The sequence below is a fragment of the Podarcis filfolensis genome (genome assembly GCF_964270895.1).
Source record: "Podarcis filfolensis genome assembly, chromosome: 15".
In the NCBI taxonomy this organism is placed as follows: Eukaryota; Metazoa; Chordata; class Lepidosauria; order Squamata; family Lacertidae; genus Podarcis; species Podarcis filfolensis.
The window spans coordinates 5,623,234-5,641,795 of NC_139618.1; the positions used below are offsets into that span (position 1 = coordinate 5,623,234).

Below are 18,562 nucleotides of genomic sequence, written 5' to 3' on the forward strand. Positions count from 1 at the left end.
AGGGTTACCTCCGTCCCCTTCAATGCAGGAATCACAGCTAGAGACAAGTGGCCAGCCAACCTTCACTGAAGGAGAGTCCACCACATCCCAAGATAGTCTGTTCTTTGACTAAGAACATGCAGCTGCCATGAAGCTATTGTCCCCTCCTTAGTAATTTTCTCCTTGGAAGAGGCAACATAAGGCTCCATTCCTCAGAATCACATCAAGGATAAGGGGTTGCTGGAAAGCATTTTGTCAAGTGATTATGTTCCCCAACTATTTTTTCATATCCACCCCTCAGTTCACTGTTTTACATTCTGGGGGTTAAGGAAAGTGAATTGGGTATTTCTAAATTTGATATCGTACCACTACCCAACCAGAGCCCCAGGAATAAACTACGGTACAAATCTGAACCCACAGATCTAACCCACTCTTCCAAAACATTATGACTTGCGAATTTAATTTCCATAAATGTGTTGCCTTCTGGTTTTGTTTTGTGTGTTTGAAATCTAGGGATTTAATTCAGATTTTTGTCGTCCTTTAAGAGTTTGGTTTTGGTTTTCTTTTGTTATTTCCTATTCAGCTGGTATTGCTCCTCTTACCAAAAGGGGGGAAAAGGGGGGGAGGGAGAGAAAAAAAGAAGTCTGAACCACTAATAGGTCCTGGAAAGGATTAAAGTCTCCAGAGTTCAAAAGAGATCAAACGGATATCAGTGATTTTATGAACAAATCGTACACGAGATGGGAAACGTTAAAAGATGATAACATCTCAGCTAGATCCCACATCAAAAAAATGTGTTATCTACATTCTTCTTCCCGAACTGCAAAAACAAACGCAACTGACTGAGCTCCACCATGCTGAAGGGAGTTTCTTGCTAGCTAAACTTTTGCTAAACTGGGCAAAGGTTAGATCTGTAAAGCTGTGCATCTATTCACTTCCCAGGGCTGGGATCCAAAAATTCTGAGCTCTGGAGGGGCATCAGGCTTGGGTTGTTTCTTGACCACCTCATCTCCCATCGTCATCTGGCAGGCAGACCACTTTTATAAACAGAAGGGGCTTTCAAAGGATGGTAAGTGGGCCATTGTTTTTTTTTAAAAAGCCCACTATTTAATAGTATTACCTAAATTAGGGTGGCTCAACTTTTCATACCAAGAAAGCTGCAATAGTGCTTTGGCACAGAAGCCACAGGCCATACTCTGTTTTGTCACGTGGTGGGGGAAAGCAAGACCAAAATTTGAGGGCCTCCCCCCCCCCCCCCCGACCTCACGCTGCCTTCCCAAAGTTGGCTAAGCAAGGTGCAGGGCTTGGGGAAGGAAGCATGGAGCTCTGGCAGGGTCCTAGAGCCCTCCCACCTCCTTCCCAAAGCTGGGAAAGTGCGAAGTAGGCTTTGGGAGGGAGGTGGGAGGACTCTAGGACCCTGTCGGAGCCTCAAGCCCCAAAGCCTAGCACCTCACTTACCTGGCTTTGGGAAGGCAGTGTGAGGGCTGGGGAGGTGTCAAATGTTGCTGAGGGCTGCCCTAAAGGTCTTGAGGGCCGTATGGAAGTGAGAGAAGGCATTGAAAAGTGATATGGAAAGTCTGGGTCTCCTATGTCCCCCTAATGTGCAGGTCTATTGTGGAGTATTGTGGTGCACGCACAATGACTCAGATTTGACTGAGGCCCCGGCTGACCCCTCCACATGCAGGCAGAGGGAATCATGCACACAGAACTGTATCCAACATGAGTCATACTCTAGACTAGATCCACTGCAATCAAAGGACATAGCTAATATAGGTCAATAATATAGGTCCTCCCCAAAACAAGCTACTTTGTTGATGGAGAGGCCACTTACTGTATGCATTGCCAAAAAACAAAAGAGGGCATAGATTTACATAAAAATTGCACATGCTAATTCATATCCCTAAGAGATTACGCAGCTCCTCTCACCATAGAAGGGAAGGCGTAGGCTTCTCCTAGTTACAATGTCCTTATCTTTAAAATGGACTTAAACTATACAGTCATACCTCGTGTTGCGTTTGCTTCAGGTTGAGCATTTTCAGGTTGCGTCCCGCGGCGACTCGGAAGTACTGGAAAGGGTTACTTCCAGGTTTCGCCACTTGCGCATGTGCAGATGCTCAAAATGACGTCGCGCACATCCGCAGAAGCGGCGAAATCACGACCTGTGCACGCTGCTTTCTGCTCAGGTTGCGAATGGGGCTCCAGAACGGATCCCGTTCACAACCAGACGTACCACTGTACAGCCCATGCCACCCTTAAGATAGTTAAGAGTCCTCTGTAAAATAGGACACTAAGCCACCATACTACCTGATCTATGAGGTTATAGGAAAGAAAATCATTGTGAACTATTTCAAAAATAGGAGGATGTTGGGGTGTGTGTGTGTGTGTAATATATCAAATAACCTTGGGTAAAAATGATTGCCATTCCAGAATTATCTGGTATTGGCCCAGAATTGCTTTTTAAAAATCTAGCACTGCCTGGGTAGCCTAGTGACAGATCTGAGACTTTGAAGACGAATTGAAGGGAGAGGGAAATGCCAATCTTCTTCCCCCTCCCTCATTGCACAGGAGACAGTTGCAAAATCCGGTGGGTTCCAGGCACTTCTCCTCCTGACTAAAGCACAATCGCCAAGGTTAGGCAGCTGCTGCCAGAACGAGAGAGAGGGAGAGAAAGGGGGAGGGCCTTGTTCCCTCGGAGCGGCGCTTAAAGGTGTTGCCCACGTAGGTGTAAATACATCTGTCTTCTGCCATTTGTGGTAATACACTCGCCCTACACTTCTCAGAGCCAGGCAGATGGTCCCTGCCCTGTCTTCCTATTACAGCCTCGTGTCGCTCCGTGCTCCGAGAAATAGGAGGGCAGATGTTAAATATGTTAAACACACGCTTTGCCCCCTGGAGGTTTAAGTTAAGGCTGCTGTCTCAATTTGGCCATTTTAGGCCTTGCCAAGCTTCAGGGAACATCGGCGTTCCGCTTCATTCTCTCCTCCACAAAAGGGGCTTCCCGTCCACACACACCCCCAACACTTGCATTCAGATGGTGGGCCCAATCCACTAGGAACATCTCTGCAAACCTCCAGCCTTGCGTAAGCAACTGCAGAGCCCCCCTATTTCTATCCAACAGTGTGTGTGTGTGTGTGTGTGTGTGTGTGTGTGTCCCCGCTAAATTTTGGATGCACAAGAAATGGAATTGGTTTGGAATCTGAATGGGCTTTAAATTATTTCTGTCTGTGGCTGTTCTTCGGTTTCAGTTTCCTGCTGTTTTGCCAGGAGAGGACGGTGAGCCAACTTTTTTTCTTCTTTTTTTGGAGGGGGAGAGTTTCATAATTGTTTGTAAATGTTAAATATATCTATATCTATCTAACTAATCTATCTATAGCACGTGTTCTAGCCAAGAATAAGCAATTTTAAGTCCTATTGATTTCAATGGGACACAGGAGCACAGGAAGTTGCCTTATACTGAGTTGCTTTATCCAGCTCTACACTGACTGGCAGTGGCTCTGCAGAATTACAGACAGAGGATAATCTCAGCCCTGCCTGAAGATGCCATTGGGGATTGAACCTGGAACCTTCTGCATGCAAAGCAGACACTCTACCACTGAGCTACGGTCCTCCCTTAAACACAGACAGAAGCACAAGGTGAGTTAAGTAACAACCATATGTAGCTGCCATATTCTGAGTCAGACCCTTGGGTGCATCCAGCTCAATACTGTCTACACTGACAGGCAGCAGCTCTCCAGGGTTTTAGGCAGGAGACATCCCCAGCCCCACCAGGGAATGAACTTGATGCCTTCTGCATTCAAAGCGGATTCCCTTCCATGGAGCAGTTGATGTAGATCTGTGTAAGGCGCTCCTGGGACTGGGGCAATCCCTTTCTTCTAATTTATAAGCATAATTTCAGTATGCTGTACTTATTTACTCATATAACAGCCCTAGAAAGGTGCTGAACTGGGAGGCAGTGATACTCCCAGGGCCATTTAGTGAGCTTCCTGGACTAAAAGATGTGAACCTGGGTCCCCCGTCCAACAGTCTGTGTGCTGCTTTCACACTCTGCCCTTGCCTTCTGGAGTCCACAGAGGCCCTTAGAGTTCCTTCTACTCTATTACACAGGAAGCTGCCACAGAGTGACGCAAAGCGATTTACATTAAAACCAATTAAGAACATCCATTTTTTTTCTCTATTCTAAAACCACAGACAAAACAGACCAGGACTTACTGATCCGACTCCAATAAAATAGACCACAATGCTACAACTTCCAATTAAGGGCCAAAATCCCAGGCCAAAAAGAGAGAGAAAAGATAGTCGGTGCCAGGAGTGCCTCCTTGGGGACAACATTCCGCAAGGTGGGGGCCACCACTGAAAAGCCATGCTTTTGTGTTGCCCCCTTCCAGACCTCTCATGGGGGTACATGAAGAAGTCAAACCCATCTAGCTCAGTATTGCCTATACAGTCATACCTCATGTTACGTTTGCTTCATGTTACGTTTTTTCAGGTTGCGTCCCGTGGCAACCTAGAAGTACCGAAAAGGATTACTTCTGGGTTTCGCTGCTTGCACATGCGCAGTAGTGCTAAATCACGCTTTGCGCATGCGCAGAACCGCCAAATCAAGCTGCACACCTGCGCAGATCCGGCGCTTAAGGTTGTGGGCTTTTCATGTTGCGAACGGGCCTCCGGAATGGATCCCGTTCGCAGTCAGAGGTACCACTGTACTGTATGAAAGCAGCTCCCCAGGATTTCAGAAAGGGGTCTCCCCAGCCCTACTTGGAGGTGCCAGCACCGAGTTACAGCCTCTCCACTCTTCTGAATTGTATTTGCTCTATCCCTCCGTCAAAATGAATATGCAACCTTCACTCGAGACACAAGGCGAAAAAACCCCTGCAGGGCTTTGATACATACACGGGTGATACATACACAGATTTTATTTGTATGCTGCCTTTCCACAGTTCAAACCATGCTTGAGGCGGCTTACAACATGAAACAAATACATAACTACAACAAAAGTAGCCATAAACATTTAAAAAAATACACAACCAAACTGAACCATTTCCACATAAATCACAAGATCTAAAATTAAAAAACTAACAGCAACAACCCCTGCCCCAAACAACACCCCAGCTGAATTTTTCAGTAGAGCCAAAAATAAATTGTAGCTGGAGTCAGCCAGGGCCCTGCCTTTCCAGGCCAGCTAGAAAAAGGCCTGCAAGGCAAGGAGCAGGTCCTCCAGGAGTCACAACCAAGACATATACCCAAAGCTCCACATTCAGAGGGGCTCCCTTTTATAGGCAAAGGAACGTTCATGTGTGTATCAGAGTCTCCGTGCTCACAGAGGACCTGCTGGATCAGCGTCTGCTTTGATGTACCATCAGAGGATAAGAGGAGGCTCAAAAACCATCCCGGATGTTTCTTTTAGTCTCAGGGATGTTGAAGGTTAGCAATTCAAGCATTGGAAATGCTGAAAGATCTTCGAAAGATTATGGAGTAAGCCGCTCAGTATTTAACTAGCCTATCTCAAACGGCAAGAGGGCTAAATCAACCATGATCAAATGTAAGAGTTGCAGCCTGGAGAAACAAGAGGGCATTTCAGCCCCGCAGCATCAGGAGCAAACACCAGACATTGTGAGACATGCAGAGAGGAAAGCCCCCCCCCCCAATCCCCCCTTGCTTTCCCCCCTTGGAGAAGCTACTAAAGGGAAGGAATGGCAGAGTAATGCAGCCCGGACAAAATCCTCTCTAGAACCCTACCCAAGGATCCGTATCCATGCACAGGTTAAAGGAAATGGGTTATCTAAAATGGGGGTAACCAACAAGGTAGTCTGCAGATCCTGTTGGACTGCAATTCCCATCATCCATGACCACTGACTGGGGCTGATGGGAGTTGGAGTCCAACAGCAACTGAATGGCACTACATGGGTTTTCCTTGCTCCAGTAGGACAGGAGATGTGCCCTGGAGTAAGAAAATGATTACTGGGTGTCCTCTGGCTTAACTCAGCCACTTCACTTTTTTTATGGGTTTCTTACACTGGCTTGGTCTACACATTCAGTAGTGCAAGCCTGAAAGAGGCAAGTTGCCCATTCTGGATGGGGTTGCACTCCTTCTGAAGGAAAAGGTGTACAGCTTGAGAGCTGTTGTTTTTGTTGTTACCTCACCCATCTGACTGAGTTGCCTCAGCCACTCTGGGCGGCTTCCAACAAATTATAAACCCACAGCAAAACCTCGAACATTAAAAACTTCCCTATAGCAGGCTGCCTTCAGATGTCTTCTAAAAGTCGGATAGCTGTTTCTTTCCTTGACATCTGACAGGGACGGGGTGTGCATTCCATGGGGCGCCACTGCCAAGAAGGCCCTCTTCCTGGTTTCCTGTAACTTCATTTCTCACAGTGAGGGAACCACCAGAAGGCTGAATGCTGGGGGTGGAGACGCTCCTTCAGTTAGACAGGGCCAAGGCCGTTTAGGGCTTTAAATGTCAGCACCAACACTCTGAATTGTGCTTGGAAACATACTGGAAGCTAATCCTTTAGGATTGGTGTTATATGGTTCTGGTGGCCACTCCCAGTCACCGGTCCGGCAGCTGCATTCTAGATTAGTTGTCGTTTCTGACTCATCTTCAAAGGTAGCCCCATGCAGAGCGCATTGCAGTAGTCCAAACGGGAGATAACCAGAGCATGCACCACTCTGGCGAGACATGTCTGTCTCTAGGAGCCCAAGTGTCCCCTGTGGCTAGGAGTCCCTTTTACCAGGTCTGTCTGGTTCATCAGCTATGTCTGTTCCTGAACAGGGATAGCCTGACCACTGAAGTCAATGCATTAGTAACCCTAAGCCTGGATTCCTGCAACATGCTCTATGCAGGGCTGCCCTTGGGCCTGCTTTGGAAGCTCTAACTGGTGCAGAACACAGCAGGCAAATTGTTGATAGGGGCACATGGCTGGCAAGGTGTGGCACCATTATTAAAACATCTGCACTGGCTGCTCATCTGCTAGCAAGCCAGGTTCAAGTTCCTTGTATTGATTTACAATGCCTTGAATAAGTTAGGTTCAAGGTACCTTAGGGACTGCTTGAACCCTTGTATCCCAGCCCCATCACCAGGTGAGCAGCTGGTCATTCCCCAAGTTGGAGAGGCTCATCTGACAGTGATACAAAAATGAGCTTTTAATGTCAGTGGACCAGTCCTGTGAAATGTTCTACCGACAGAGATTCAGCAGGCACTTTCTGTTTTAACCTTTAAATGTCTGCTGAAAACTTTTCTATGCTACTAAGCTAACGCAGGCAATTAAGAAAAAAAAACTTTCTGTAACAGTTGATGTTCTCTGACCTTAAAATTTTATGCGGTTTTTACTCTGTGTGTGTGTGAGTATAGGCTGTAAACCACTTATGTTTTTAAAACGAATAGCGGTATACAAATGTTTTTATAAATAAGTGGTAGAGTGAAATAGTTTTTTTGGTTTTTTTGTTTGTTACATTTCTTTCCCACCTTCCTCCAAGGAGCTCAAGGTGGTGTACTAGGTCCTTGTCCGAAACTCTAACCACTATACCACACTGGCTATCTAATGTACCACTTCCATACGTGCAGGGTGACATTTTTTATTGCTTTCCATCCTATGTAATATTTTTTAAAAAAAACAAAACCAACACCCTATCACATGAAGGACAAAACTACTATCCCTAACTGATCCCCAGCTGTTCTAGTGTTCTTCCTGCACATTTTTTGGAATTTTTTTTAATGTGGCACCCTCACATTTGATGTACATTGAGCCAGTCCATTCTTTTAGCACAGCACTAACTTAGGTCCATCAATTTCAATGGGACTCCCTTTCAGTAAATCTTAGTTGGATGCTGCCCACCAAAATGAATTGAAATGACTAACATAGCTCCATTAACTTCAATGAGTCTACCCTGAGTAGGATTTAGCTTGATATGGCTCAATGAGTCTCCTCTGTGTAGGACTAACCTTGGACATCACCCCAGAACACTATTCATTGAGCTTGAAAAGTTTAAGATGGAAGAGTGCTTGAAAATGTATCAGATCAGATAAAACCTTCCCCCATCTGGTGCCCTCCAGATGGGTTTGGACTACAACTCCCATCAGTCCAAACCCATCTGGAGAGCACCAAGGTGAGGAAGGCCAGAGTAGATGGATAAAACAAATACTCCTGCTTCTCTGCGGGTGGGAGAGAGACGCAAACTCTTAAGGAGGGCAAATGTTTGGCAGTACTTTGTTCTGCCATCAAAACACATGCCTATGTTCCCTGCTCAGTTCTTCCTCTCCCTCCCTCTTTCTTCCTAAGGTAAGCTCTATAAAAGCTCAATATTTCTGCTCGCTTTCACTGTGTTTGGCTGAGTACACTGACTTTGAGCCTGGATTGAAGTACAGCAATTGCAGGAACTTTACTCTGAACGTCTCCCAAACTTCTTTTTTAACTATAACATATATCACGTTATGAACCGGGAGGCCAGGGGGTGAAAATAATAAAAATAAACTAAAATGAAATAGAGTAAGATGTGAATAATATTTTTTTAAAAAACCGAAACAAAACCAAAACAGCGCTGTTGATAGCTTAGCAGGGGCCGGGAAATCCTCTGTTTAAGTTACTAATTACCTCTGATGTCAAGCAGAAAGCAAATCCCTCAGATGATTTGGAGAAAATGAGCCATCGAAGTACAAAATAAGAAAAAAGAAACGAGTTTGGGAATTTTGGACAAATATTTACAGATGCCCTGGAGTTGCTCCCTTATTCTACATGCGGCACAAACCAGAGTGAATGTGCAGGGCAATTTACTCATTTACTCAGAATCAAGTCCTACTGTGATCAAAGGGACTTATTTGCAAGAAACTGTGCACAGGACTGCAACCTTTAAATACAGAACAGAGGTATTGCTGCTAAGCAAAACTCACCCCCCCCCGAAAAATACTATATGCAAAGAAAAAAATTTTTTTAATGCATTAAGGAATTGCTATTTTAAAGCACTTTACTTACCCTGTACGTTTGGTGATGGTTCCTAAAGTCATGGGCTGCTTGATTTGAGCAAGAGGAACTACCACAGTCAGGCTGGGAAGTGGAGAAAGGCGAGGGTTCCCAGGGTTATTGTTGGTGAAATTGTTGTAAGTGTCTTGACTATTCAATTTACCTTAACAGGAGAGAGAGAGAGAGAGAGAAATAATTGGAGGTGGTGCGGGAAGCAGCATTATTAATTTATTTTAAACATTTCAATCCCACCTTTCCAAGATTAAGCATTTTTATTATTAAGTTAACAGTACCCCCAACCCCCTCCAGCGATGGATGAATTGGTTAAAGTAGGTTTCTTTCCATTTCTCATTTTTTCCAATCTTAAATTCAGTGTGCTGGATTTCTGTAACAGTTTGTGATTTATTTATTTACCAAAAGCCCTCACACGAAAATTTGTCAGCTTTTGTAGTACACATTTCCACTTTGAGGTTTGTTTATTTTTTTAAAAACCATCAAGCGGTATATAAAACTTTATGAAATAAATGAATTTCCCCTAAGCTACACATTTCCGTATGAGATTTTGGCAAACAGTTTTGCAAGCAGTTCTCCCCCCAAATAGCATGAATTTCCGTACACCATTATTCGATTGGGAAGCTGCGCTGCAAGTGCGAATTTCAAAGCCGTAGCTGTTTTAAGCTTGAGTATTCTTTTGAGAAGCGCGTATTAGGTAGATGCACAAGAACTGAATTTATTCCCCAGCCCTATTCTCTGCCCGGCTAATCTCCGCATCTATATGTTTTCAGATCAACAGCTCTCCTTGTGGGGATTAAGGCGGATGTACCACCCAGGAAGCAGAAATAGAATTAACACCAACATGAAGAAAATATGGTGACATTTTTTTAAAAAAAGTCCATCCGTCCCCCACACACAGCAAAGTCAAGATGTACATGTGTATATGCTGGGCCCAATCCAGCACGAGAGATTCCTGTATAGGAGAAGCTTTCCTCTCACATAGCTAATGCAGATACTTGCCCAGGCCAAACTGAACATGGTAGATTTGTCTTTTATTTATTTTAAATACATATGTTTCACCTTTCAACTGCAGGAAGCCTTGAGGTGGCTGACAGAAACATCACTGCGGATGTGATTAAGCCATAAGACCTGTTAACAAACCCACTGCAGTAATACAGAGAAAATACTATTAAAAGCTAAAGGGTAGGGGAGCCGTGTATTTGGCCGTTTCCTTAAAACAAATCAGGGAGAGAGCCCAACAGAGGGGTAAAGGGCTGGTTACAGTGAGAAGGCACCATGAACAAAAAGGCCTCGTCTTTGCCTCAGAAAGAGTGAGGATCCTTCTGAGGGGGGGGGCACACGCATCTTTATTTATGTATTATTACATTTATAGGCACAGCCTCCCTTTCCTCCAAGGAATACATGGTTCTTCCCCCTCTCTGTTATTATCCTCACAACGTCCCAGGGAGCCAACTTTGGCTCAGAGATAGTGACTACCCAGTGAGCTACATGGCCAGGTGGGGATTTGAACCCTGGTCTCCCAGGGTTGTACCTAAGGCTTATTACACCCCTGGCCCTTTAATTCTCTGCCAGTAAAGCCAAAGACTCTCAAAGTTCTTGGATGTTGAAGGCTCCCTAGTCATAAGTCTCAACCGTCCCTTTTTTTGGTGGGAGATTCCCTTATTCCAGTGCCGTTTCCCGCTGCTTCCCGCTGCTATCCCGGAATGTTAGATACCCCGTAGACTGTCCCCGGGACAGGTGAGGCTGCGGATCCCTTATTTTCGAGGCTGCAGATCCCTTATTTTCAAATCTGAACGTTGACAGCTTTGTCCCTAGTTCACCGCAGCGACTGGGACTACACTGTCTGTAGCTGTTACCTGAAGAGTTTGGAGTAGGAAAGACTTTCTTTAGTATGGGAATTAGATAAACAGAGACAGATGCCTCTTCCACCCCAAAGGTTCCTGCATTAGGTGGTGGTGTTGTTTTTTAATGCAATCTTTTCTGTGATTTGGGATCTATTCCTAGCAGTGGTTGCAGGGATGTGCACTACCATCCGTAAGCCTCAGTGTTTCCGGGTGCCATAGAGACCCACTGCCACAAAAACAGAAGGGACTCTGCATGGCTGCGACCTACAAGCTCAGTGTGTGCATTTCAGAGCTGAACTCCAAGGAAGTTTAACTCAGAAACATAAAACCCACAGAGCACATTTACTTTCACCCAAAAGCCAAGGGCAGCTTTTTTTCCTTTTCTTTAGGCATTAGCAGTGTCTGTCCAAACAAAAGCGTGAAGCACTGGGGCATTGGTGTGCCTACATATGCTGTAACCAACAACAAAAAGGTTTTCCAATAATTGTTTATTAGGTACAAAGGGAGAGAGGGGAGAGAGCAAAAAGTAACTGAGCACCAGGCTGTGCTGAATTAATCATCCCATTTAAATAAATAGGATTCCAGCATGCTTAACAAGAAATGTACCAACTTCTGCCTGTTTCTGTTTCACAGGCTTTTTTCTCATAATTCTATTCCATTCCGTTTCTGCAGTTATCTTCATTTTTAAAAATAAAGCAATTGTGAATTTGCCTCTCAATATACATATATAAATGTGCTGAATTTTAATGCATTTGAATCATCAAGAGATTGTGTGGAAACTTTGACAGAAATGTGAAATCTGGCAAACAGCCACATGCTTGAGTAAATCAAAATGCTAAATCACGGATGATTTGTTTATTTTAGAATTTTGCAAACTGCACCTCCCCCCTGAAAATAAAGGTGTACACTCATCTTGTTTGCAATAATTATTTACACCCTCCCCTACTGCTTAACTTGGAAACAAAAAATGTAATAACATAAAGCTGTATACTGATCTTGTGTAGAACTGTAGTTTTTTCCACATACATTGGAAACAAAACAGTGCTAAAATAATGTACATTTAAAAGGCTCCCGGGGACCCTATCCAACTAAGTAATACTCAGAGTAGACCTGCTGAAATTAGTGCATATAGATTTCAATACATATATTTTGAGTATGACTAACATTGGTTTAATAAACAAATGTTTGAAACTGAATTTCTGAATTGCAAATTCATTGATTAAAAGGAAAGAACAGGATCAAATGAAAAAAAGTAGAAAACTGAAGAAGATTCCCCCAACACCCACCCACAATCAAGTTCTTTTTGAAAGCGGTAACAAGGAGAAGGATTTGAGCAATCACAATGCAGATAGTAAGGAACTCTATCCTGTGAATCTAACTGGAACAAAAAGAGAGAGAGAAGAATTTGCTGTTGTGAAACAAAAACTTCAAATTAAATCTCAAAACAAACTGCTCTTTTAAAGACTCGTAATCTTTCAAAATACAGGGCAAAGGGTTTTTTAAAAAAAAGAGAGAGAGAGAGAGAGGAAAGGGCTGGGACAGTAACAAGCGTTTCTCAATTAAACCGACGGCAGTGTAATCGATATGAGCAGTTTTGATACCAAGAAGAACATGAAGTCAGTTGCTATTTTGCACTCATCTGAGACTCCTGGCCTTCTTAGGTACTGTACTTTTGTTGGGAGGGAAATGCAAAATTATACTAAAAAAACCTCTTGCGTGTATGTTTAATCTGTAGATTAGCTCCTGATGACTTTGCCTTTCCTCCTCCTCTGCTTGGTTCGAAGCCGGCAAAAGGTCTCCACCCTCTTTAATGTGCTGTATGTAGTTGCGTCAAAGCCTTCCTCCTCCTCCTTCTCCTTTTCTTCTTCTTCCTTATTTCCTTCTCCAACCCATATCTCTAGCTCGCCCCCTGTATATCTCCCAGTGTGCCCCCATCGCACTTGACCGACCTCTGATTCACCCTTTGCATCAAGGCCTCGTCGCTCTACAATCCTATCCATGATTTTATTATTAACTTAAGTGCATTTGCTCCCTCTTGCTCCTTCTTATCTTTCCTCTTTGATTTCATATTATTGTCCTCCTCAATTGCTCCCTTCCTTGGCTTCATTCTTCCTTTTCAAACCACAGATTTCCACTTCTCCGTCTCAATTGCCTGCTTTTTCCCGGGTTGCGCCTTGCGTTCTGAATGCTTTGCCAGCTGAGATTTGGGCCGCTCACTTCCTCCTATTCAGACGCTTGAAACTCATTTGTGTCAATAAAAAGTATTACCAACCATTACTTTCGGGTTCATTCTAAACAGACGGGCACAATTGCCCGCATAGTCTGTTTTCGGGAGAACTGAATGTTCTAATATAATCATTTCCTCCCACCATTTTACGTTTCTCCTTTTCTCTTTTCTATGTTTCTGTGTTTTCTCTTTGGAAAATTTAGGCTGTAGTCCTATCTATCTATCACCCGGCTGTGAGCCACATTGAACTCAATGGGACCTACTTCTGAGTCAACATGCATAGCATTGCACTGTCAGACAGTCAGTTTTGGAGCAAAGTGTGGTTTCTTTTAAATCTCTTTAAAGAGCCTCACTGTGGTATAATGATTTTGATGTTGATGATAATGATAATGGTGTTATTTCTATAATGTTATTTCATTCTTATTTATAAATGTCTAGCAGACTCTGGAGGACAGTCAGAGATAATTATTTAGCAAGTTAAGGTTGCCTACATGGACAGGCCAGCTCAATCGACTGGTCTTCCTTCTTAGAATGTTGTGATCCCCAAAATGCTGCTTCCTTTGGGACTGATGTGCTGCACTACACTGCACATAGTGTACAGAATTATTAGCTGCTACTCCCAATCTCCACACACAGAAAGAAGTAAAAGGGAAACTTTGCAGCAATGTGCCTCAAAGCAGATGTTCCTTTGGGGGCTGCCCTGAGGATTTGCTTTTGCATGTCGGCAAATTTTGAATATGCATCTGTCACTCAGTTGAGGACTTACCACAATGCTCCCCATATGCAGATATTAGAGATATCATTGGTTGTCTCCTGCATAACACACCAACGTATTGGTCTCTAGTGATAAGGTTATATTGTTTGTAGTCTGACTGTGTTCCCAAACCTGTGTTAAAATATTGCCCTGACCACCACCCTCTAACATTACATTAGAAGTAGAGACCATCTAATAACGTGAGCATATATTGTGGGCTCAGGCTAAAGCAAACAAATTAAATACAACTGGATCCAGCCAAAATTAAGCACTTTGAACCCAAGGATGAATTAATCTGTCATTCTGTTTCTCTTATTAATTTATTAAATTTGTTGTTATTATTATTTTTTATAAATTTGTATACCACCTTATAGATCTCAGGGCACTTTACTATATCTTGCCCAAGCAACTTACAGCCATTAATTTCTCATTTGTCCAACCTTAAATTCAGCTCTCCCCATTTCCACACCATTTGTGATTGTTTTTAAACCCTCTTGAAAATTTGTCAGCGTTTTCATGCAAACTTCTGCTAGAGAACACATTTTTGCATGCAGTCCTGACCAATATACACATTTTTGAAAGCAATTTCCCCAGACGTAATGCATGTTTGTATGAAACTTTCACCAACATATGCATTTTTATACATGCCATTCACAGGAGAACTGCATCGTAAAATTCAGAGAAGTGCAAATTTTGAAGGACAGCTGTGTTTCAGTTCACATATTGCTTCGGAAAGTGAAAATTAGGTAATTCCTCATTAAAATTAGATGAGATCAAATTTATCCTCCATCCCTAATTAATATATCCTGTTGATTTCAATGGGAGGATTAAAAGATGCTTAAATCTCTTGAATGGAAACCAATGGCGCTTAATAAATTAATTTTGGCTCGATCAAACCCATAATCTATACTGTATTGGAGGGAGGTTCAAGTTCTTTGCCAATAGAAATAAAAAACCAGAATTCAGCTAGCATCAGTGGAAAGATAGGAGTAACTTTATGCAATTTTACTGCCCAACCCTATGCATGCTGACTCAGAAGCAAGTCCCAGTGAGACTCACTCCCAAATCAGTGTAACCTCACATTGCAACCTGAAGTCCTCCAACACTATGATTTTGTATTATGAAGTCCGAGTGCTCTTTTTAAGAAGAACATTGCTTTTGAAAACAGACTATCAACTAAACTACAGTTCTCTCTCACTTCTAAGGCTACTACTACTACTACTAATATTGTACTGGGCACCTAAATCATTAGCCACCGTACAATAGGTTTAAAGAAAATCTAATCCGGAAGGCATCCTAGGAAAAGTAAGTTGTACGCCTAACTTTGACATCATTTTTCTCAATTGTGTATCACTCTTCAGTCAATAATCTTTCACCCTCTCATTCTTTTTCTTTTCGGGGGGGATGACACAGAATAAATGCCACATTTCATGGTCAGATTGGGGGGGGGGGTGTGCAAGGGAAAGCAGAAGAAAGCAGGGGCCTCGCCTGTTTACAAGAGCCTGAAAAGCACTCAAACATAGAAAAGCTTCCCTGAATTAAAAGGTTTAGATCATTAACTTGTTTTTCTGCGTCCGGCCAATACTGTGAAATGGTGGCTTTTCTCTTGAGGAGGAGGGGGAGGAAAGGAGAGGAGGGAGGGAGGGGGGATACTTAAAAGGGAGCTGTGTTTGAATTAGGTTCCTAAACAGCAGCTTGCGCTTGGGAGAGATATTATCCAAGTCCCACGGCAGAAGCGTCCAAAACTCAGAGCTGAAGTGCAACTGCCCCCCCTTTTTTTTCCAAGGAAGAATAACAAGGCGGGAGAAAAGGGTTCCTCACAGGAAGCAGTCTGAGAAGCTATAATGGTGCTTCAGATGGATTGAAGATAGGAAAAAGAAGGCAAAGGAGGGGGGTTCTTAGAGAAGGCCTCATCTTCCTAAAGACACTCAAGGCTTCCTTTACCCCCTCTCTCTTTTTCGGTCATTTAATACGGCACATAACCATTACCTTGGATTTCCTCCCCCTGCCCCCACTTTTAATGTTGGTTTTCCTATTTAACGCCCCAGGATTCCTGAATTGCAGCTCATGACAAACTGGGAAGAGTTTTGCTATGAGAGGTCTGAGAATGAATTAAAAAAAGAGTTGGGGTGGGGGGCAAAATGAAACAGCATTCTTCTAAGCTATTGTGAATTTCTAATCCGGTGAATGACAAAAGGAGTTTGAACCGATGCTTATTTAATTTCATGCATTGTTTGAAAAAGGAAATAAACTAAAAAAAAAATATTATTATTATTAGCTTTATTTATGAATTACTTCCCATGAGGCATCCTGAAGCGAATTACAATATAATAAAAACATACACAGAACTTTTTTTTAAAAGGTTTGTGTGTGTATATTTTAGAATAGCACTGAAGCTATTATATTCATTTCCCTACTATACTACCCTGAAAGCATAGAACAGATTTTTAATTAGCTCCTTTTTCATTCTTGGTTCATAAAGAATACGTCCACATGTTGTGGTTTAATTAGTCACATTTTGTCAAGAGAAGGTCTGCTACCCTTTGCAATGAAGGGTTAATTCCACTATTTGTGAAGTTGCTGTATCTAAAAGAAGGCAAGATACAGATACCTGGAATGGTTTCCTGATGGCACTTAAATAAAATAAAATAAAATACATTACAATAAAATAAAATAGACTGAATTTCAAAGATCCAACTGCAAAGGTGGCTTAACATGCCTTGTCCGTGAAACATACACTTCAATTGTTATGTTTCTGTGCATGCAGTGAATGGTTTAAATGATCAAGGAATGATTGAGATAATGATATTTTGGACAGTATACATCAAATGATGATCTTGGATATGCTCGATGGATCAAACACATACATTATCTATCTATTTCACCTCCTGGCCCCGAATACAAACAGAAAAAGAAAAAGGACTCTGAGCAACTACAAATAGGAACATTCTAAAAATATACTTCTGCCCATCTCCTCCTCCCTTTATTCCCCTTTGCAAATGCACCCAGTTTGCTCAAACTCAAATGCCATATATCTGTCGAGGTCCAGCAACCTGCTACAGGAATAATTTGCAGGGATGCATCTCAAATTAAAACACAGCTCCACCTACGTGTTGGTTTATCTATTTGTGAGCTGGCATTCTGGAGAGCAAAAGCTTCCACTGTGTATTGCCCTCCTCTTCTTGCAGGAGATAACAAAAAGGGACCTTTCTGCAGTATAATTTGCACATAGATAACAGCTCCAAAGAGCTGGACTAGGTGTGCAAATGGGGCTGGTGCACATTACGACAGCAGCAATGTCCATGCAAGGGGTGAGGAGGCCCTTCCTTCCGCAGGTGCCTTATCAGAGGTGAGCTATGTAATGATAAGAGAAAGGGCCTTTGGGGGCATCAATGCCCTGTTTATGTAACACTCTGCCTTTAGAGCCTGGCCAAGCAACCATGTCACAATCCTTTATCTCAGCCAATGATTTTTTAGTATTTTAAAATTGTGTGTCGACGTAGCGTGGCAAAGTGGTTTTGAGTGCTGGACTAGGATCAGGGAGACCCAAGTTCAACTCCCCATTCAAGCATGACGCTCATTGGAGTTGATCTTGTGCCAGTCACTGTCTCATTCCCTAACCTACCTTTTGTGGGGATAAAACGGGGAGGGAGAGAAGCCTGATAGTCAGCTAGATAAGACTGACTAATAGATAAATAGATACACAGACGGACAGACATTTTCTGTGGCCGGATGTTGAAAAGCAACCGATATGTGAATTAAAAAAAAACAAATACAGTGGTACCTCGGGTTACATGCGCTTCAGGTTACAGACTCTGCTAACCCAGAAATAGTACCTCGGGTTAAGAACTTTGCTTCAGGATGAGAACAGAAATCGTGCAGCGGCAGCAGGAGGCCCCATTAGCTAAAGTGGTGCTTCAGGTTAAGAACAGTTTCATGTTAAGAACAGACCTCCAGAACGAATTAAGTGCTTAACCCGAGGTACCACTGTAAATTAAAACTAGGGCATTAATCAGTTCCAAACAATAATTATAAAAAATAAATAAATTCTTGAAATGTTCCTAAAATTCAGAGATCCCCTTTGAAGCATTGACTGGACTAAGGAACTGAGTACTACAAGATCAGGAACTACTTAGGGAATAATACGATGAGTGAAATCCAGTGGTGTCCATCTGCCAAAAGAACACATGTTGTTGGCCGACAGGATTCTCCCTCCTCCCTGCAGCCCCCACCCCCAGCTGGCACGCTCCCAAAACCTGCTCCAGAAGGTTTAGGGAGCCTGTTGGTACCTACCTCTTGTGCACTGATGGCTGTTTTGGCAACAAGGATCCACACTAACTTCTGAACTTTGGAAATCGAGGGGATGGTCGTATTTATTTGTTTTAAATGAAACTTGCCCAAATCCATACAGTCAATCAATTAGTCTAACCAGTTAATTGCCTTAACAGCTGCAACCCTCATGCGGATATATTATATACATATTATAGGCATGCAATAAGAACAGTGCATAAAACAGCCAAGCGGCACTTCATCCAACAAGACAAGGATGCAATAAATCACAGAAATTTAAAAGGAAAGGCCGGGTTGCCAATGTGTCATACCTCCCAACTGTTTCTGGTAAACACATCCACACCTTTTGTGTCTCTCTTTTGTCCTTGGGTGAGATATGTGGAGATACATTTAAAAACATGTGCTAAGAGTAGAGTGCAGCGCTTGCATGTGCTAGCCTTTTTTTTCCCATTAGTGTTGCCTCCCTCCCTCCCATGCCTAAAACTGCAATTGCCTGTT

The 18,562-nt window shown here is 43.0% G+C and overlaps 1 protein-coding gene and 1 long non-coding RNA gene across 14 annotated transcripts in view; one reads left to right on the forward strand and one right to left on the reverse strand.

Moving 5' to 3' along the window:
- BCAS3 (BCAS3 microtubule associated cell migration factor) overlaps positions 1 to 18,562 on the reverse strand; it is a 451,567-nt gene that overhangs the window by 262,034 nt on the left and 170,971 nt on the right. For all 12 annotated transcript variants that reach the window (XM_083587575.1, XM_083587565.1, XM_083587567.1 and 9 more), the window contains one exon: positions 8,947 to 9,097. In XM_083587575.1, the coding sequence (XP_083443701.1) occupies positions 8,947 to 9,097 (151 nt within the window). The remainder of the gene's footprint in view (positions 1 to 8,946; positions 9,098 to 18,562) is intronic.
- Positions 2,862 to 16,038, forward strand: LOC310750240. 2 transcript variants are annotated; one of them, XR_014542011.1, is made up of 4 exons: positions 3,043 to 3,059; positions 3,225 to 3,252; positions 3,353 to 3,612; positions 9,720 to 11,907. It is a non-coding gene; the product is annotated as an uncharacterized lncRNA (long non-coding RNA). The 2 variants fall into 2 exon arrangements; XR_014542010.1 differs by having other exon boundaries at positions 2,862 to 3,252; positions 9,720 to 16,038.